The sequence below is a fragment of the Phlebotomus argentipes genome, unplaced genomic scaffold (assembly GCF_947086385.1).
Source record: "Phlebotomus argentipes unplaced genomic scaffold, Phlebotomus argentipes genome assembly contig_20, whole genome shotgun sequence".
Lineage (NCBI taxonomy): Eukaryota > Metazoa > Arthropoda > Insecta > Diptera > Psychodidae > Phlebotomus > Phlebotomus argentipes.
In genome coordinates, this window is record NW_026776164.1 from 11288 (window position 1) to 16318 (window position 5031).

At 41.0% G+C, this 5031-nt stretch overlaps 1 protein-coding gene across 1 annotated transcript; it reads right to left on the reverse strand.

Annotated features, from left to right (window-relative positions):
* Positions 1-247: 247 nt before the first annotated feature.
* Positions 248-2774, reverse strand: LOC132265506 (uncharacterized). Its single transcript, XM_059766202.1, has 2 exons — positions 882-2774; positions 248-382 (listed from the first exon to the last, which is right to left on the reverse strand). Exons 1-2 carry the CDS (start codon positions 2772-2774, stop codon positions 248-250), a joined length of 2028 nt encoding a protein of 675 aa, XP_059622185.1.
* Between the last annotated feature and the right edge of the window lie 2257 nt (positions 2775-5031).

Here is a 5031-nt window from a genome sequence, read left to right on the forward strand (position 1 = left end):
TTCACTAGCTCTTCATGAACCATTGTGAGTTGAGCTTTAAGGTCATCAAGTTTAGTTATGTTGGAGGCAATATCTGTAGCCGAAAAGGAAGCCTCATCCTTGCGAACGGAATCAACATAATTTTCAATGCGAGTCAGGTGACCCTTAAGTGTCGCTCTTTTGCTCAGGAGAGTCATAATTAATCAGGGTGAGAGCGAAAGGAAAAAAGATGGGAATTGCACAAATTTTCACTCTACACTGTTACAACTTACTTGGCGTGTGAAGATTGATACGGCAGAGCTGAATGGCGGCGTGGACTGCACTTGGTCACCGCAAAAGCTGGTGGACGCCTTCGCAACTTGGACGGCGTTGCCTCGAAGGGCCAAAATGGGTGGGCACCAACCTGCAATTGTTCACTTATTAGCCTATGTGGCTCGGAGGGCAAAAATGGGTGGGCACCAACCTGCAATTGTTCACTTATTAGCCTATGTGGCTCGGAGGGCAAAAATTTTTCTCCCCCTCTGGTGGCACAGCTTGGCTGATGGATGAGATGAAATGATGAGCGGCGGAGGTGAAAAGAATAGACTTTTGCACTTCACTTAAACTAATTATATTGAAAATTTTTCACACTTCAGAGGGCAAATGTTGCGGTTTTGTAAATTTAATAATTCAATAATTGGCACAAATCGCGATGTGGATTGTTGGACTGTCTGGTTAAGAGAGAGGAAACAAAATCACACAAGAGACAATTAGATTAAATTTTGGTGCCCGAGCGGGACTTGATAAGCAACTGGTTTTTCTTATCTCGATGGCGTGAAGCGCATTCGACGATATTTCTGCACTGAAATGCGTCAACACTTGGCATGATCCGGAAGGTGAGAGTTTTGGATTCTTCCTCCAACTCTGATAAGCCCATCTTCAAGGTATGGATTAAGATCCTTAATTTTGCTCTTGTTTGGCAGTGGCTTATTGGTTTGGAGCGCCTTGAGTTCTTCTGATAAGAATGTTGCTTGAATCATTCCAAAGACTCTTAGCTTTGCCTTCTGGATTTCTGTGGCAGTAGGGCTACCTTTGACCCTTTTTTCTGGAGATTTGCGCGAATTATCAGCAAATCTGAGTAGCGTCGCAATGACCAGGACAAATCTCCTGAAGGAAGAAAACTTATTCAGGAAAGTTTCTGTTGCCTGAGGTGGCTCTGGGACTGACTCTAAGGCTGCCATTACTGTTGCGGTGGAGTTCATTACGTTCAGTGTAAAAAGACAGCCGGTACCTTCTAAAAGCGCGTCATCAAAGTCTTTGAGGTGCTTGTTCCTGATTGAAGGCCACATGTGTTGGGGATGGCGTAGCCAGATTGGGCCGCCCCACCAGCGCTTATGGGAAGCTAGCAGCGCTGCAGTGGTACCTCGTGAGGCTATGTCAGCTGGATTCTCTTCGGTTTCAACATGACCCCAGATGTCTCTCGGAATTGCCTTGTGAATCTTAGCTACTCTGTGGGCTACATATGTGTTCCATGTAGAAGGATCTCTTTTGATCCAAGCAAGAGTAATCATGCTGTCTGTCCATGCATGGATTGCATCTGGTCTTATCTCAAGGCTTTGAAGGGTGGTTTTCATTAGGTTGGCGAGAAGTACTGCGGCGGAAAGCTCCATTCTTGGGAGTGTTATGTGTCCCTTCACTGGAGCTACTTTAGTTCTGGCTGTGAGTAGGAAGACAGTGGTTTTGTTGTTAACCGTGGTTCTCATGTAGACGCAGGCGGCACTAGCCTTTGTTGATGCATCTGCAAAGCCGTGAATTTCAACCCTCGCTTCTGGGGTGTAGTTTGTCCAGCGAGGTATTTGGATGGTTTCGATATTCTTGATGTCGGCCCGGAAATCTCGCCACATCCTAATGACGGTGTCGGAGGGTTTAAAGTCCCAGTCAATTTCTTCCTTCCAGATAAGTTGTATGATGAGTTTTGCACGAAGTATCACAGGTGCAAGCCAGCCTATTGGGTCAAAGATTGAGGCTGTTTCGGAGACAATGCTTCGTTTTGTTAGGACCTCCTTCTTGTTCAGGTTGATTTTGAATTGAAATATGTCCTTTAGTGGACACCAGTAGACGCCAAGCTCCTTGATCGTGTCTTCTTCTTTGAGAAGTATTGATCCCTTTTCTCGGAGATGATCAGGAATTGCAGCCATGAGCTCTGGACAATTGCTAGTCCATTTCAGCAAGTTCATTTTGCCAAGTTTAAGCAGCTCAATGATTTCATGATATAGCGCTTTGGCATCTTGCAGTGAGTGGGTACCTGTTAGCAAATCATCGACATAGAAGTCTTGCCTTAGGATTTTGGAAGCCCTTGGAAAACGATGTTCCTCATCTGCTGCGAGTTGATGCAGTACCCTTACCGAAAGGTAAGTGGCTGGTCCACTCCCATAAGTGACTGTGTTGAGTTGGAATTCTTGGATGCATTGACGGGGATTATCTCTGTAGAGAATACGATGATAATCACGATCTTCAGGATGAAGAAAGATTTGGCGGAACATTTTTTCAATATCTGCCGTATAGACATAGGCGTATTTTCTCCATCTTGTTAGGATGTTCGGTAGATCCTGTTGGAGCTTTGGTCCTGTGTGGAGGAGGTTGTTGAGAGATAGTCCTGAGTTGGTTTTGGCTGATCCATCGAAGACAACTCGTGTTTTTGTGGTTGTACTGTCAGCCTTGAAGACAGCATGATGTGGTAGGAAGTACACCTTTTCGGGGGGACCGGTGTAATTGGGAACCGCTGTCATGTGTCCAAGTTCCAGATACTCTGTCATGAACTCGATAGGACTTCTTTAAGGTCTCATTTAGTTATATGAAGAATGTAAATATGTATCTGTGAGCACTGCAGAGCGGTGCATCGGAGAATTGCATCGAAGAGAGCGAGTAGAATTAAATAGATCGTGAAACCTACAGCACGTGTTTTGGTTCTCAGCAATTATAAAACCTTAATTGGCGCAGTCGGAAAAAGTTAAGATTTTGGAAAAGAAGGATCATCTTAATTCAGGAACTTAACTAAAACATCTCCCAATCGGAAAATCTAAATGAAAAAGTGAAAAGTTTAAACAAAATAGTTAAGTGCAACATTTTCTTAAGAAAATATAAAATAAGGCGCATAAAATAGAAAGACTAAGTGAACTAAATAAGTTAAAAAGCAATAAGAAGAGAATTATTTCGAATTTAAACAGAAGAAAGTTAGAAAATTTAAAATTTTAAAGAGATAAATCCCAAATTAAATAGAGTGTGCAGAGAAAAGAACGAAGCAAATTGAGTGAAAAGACGCAATAACTTGGTGAAGCCAGACGCTGAGCAAGCAAAACGTGTGCGGTGTCTGATTCCCTTCCACAAAGAATTTCTGCGCATTTTACTCCTTGGCTGTGCGGAAAATTTGTACACGCGCAAGCCCGCTCAACAAATTGGTGCGGAGCAGAGGCTGTTCGATAAATTCGTGCAAGCAGAGGCTGTTCGAGAAGTTGGTGCAAGCGGAGCAGAGGCTGTTCGATAAATTCGTGCAAGCAGAGGCTGTTCGAGAAGTTCGTGCAAGCTGAGGCTGTTCGACAAATAGGTGCAAAGCAGAGTCTGCTCAACAAATTGGTGCAACACAGAGGCGGTTCGAGAACTTCGTGCAGAGCATCAAGCCACTCGTGAAACCAACATTGCCAGAGGCGGTTCGAGAACTTCGTGCAGAGCATCAAGCCACGTGTGAAACCAACATTGCCAACTTTTACTCCAACTAACAACCAGGATGATTTGGCCGAAATTAATATTGTGAGAAACTTCGATCTAAATTTATCGGGAAATTTTTTTTACATAATTTTACTAATCTTAAACTAATTAAATGAATACTTAAGTGAACTAATTTTACTATTAATTTTACTAAATTTTTTTTTAATACTAAACAATTTTTTTTCTAACATTCTTTCTACATACTTATAAACTTTAAACTAAACTTACCTTTAAATTTCAAACCTTTTAACTATAAATTTTATTTTTTTTTAAACATAAAGTACTTATAAAATTTTTATTTCCATTAAATTTTAATAAGAAGGGTTTAACAGATATAATTAAATTTAAATTACTTTACTGAATAATTTTTACTATAATATATTCGTATCAGATCTAATTACTTTTAAATTAATTAAGGGAACAATTTTACTATATTTTATTTTAATGCCTTTTTTTCTCTTTTTTTTATATATATCCTTGAATGGAAGACAATTTTGACGAAATACACAATCAAAGAGTACGAGCTATTCTGAACCAAACTTCTACTCCAAACAACAATATGGAGAACGCGAACGCGAACGTGACCCCACCACCCAACCAATCAACCCAAGCCCAACTTGCTTTAATGAATGAAATTCAGATCGCTTTGAAGATTCCTGATGTGTTTAAGCATCTCCCAACATACGATGGTAGTCCAGAACTATTGTTTGATTTCATTGAGAATGTTGAAGAGATCCTTAAACCGCTCGAAAATTTCAAAAGTCTTCCCGCGTACAATATCTGGTTGAGACACATTAGAAACAAAATCGTGGGAAATGCTCATAAAACTTTGGCCGCTTACACAACAGTGCTTAATTGGGAAGTGATTAAAAGCACTTTAATCGCCCACTATTCTGATAAGCGAAACGAAACATCGCTTATTCGCGATTTGCATTACCTTTACCAATCAGGAACTGTTGAAGATTTTTATAGCAAGATAATTGAAGTTCATTCACACCTTGCTAATCAAGTACGCATTCACGAATCAACTGAACAGGGTCGCACTTCTAAATTGGCACTATACAAAGAAATGTGCTTGAATGTATTCATGGGTGGATTGAAAGAGCCAATGGGTTCAAATATCCGTGCTCGTGGTCCAAGTTCTTTGAAAGAGGCGTTTGAATTTTGCCTCATTGAACAGAATATTTCTTACTCAAAGCGTCCAAATCGCATTATTGGGCCAAATTTGCCGACCAATACTCGCGGTCAAATTGGGATTGGAGTGTCTGGAAGAAATGTTCCTCAACCCTCAATTTTCACGCAAGCGAA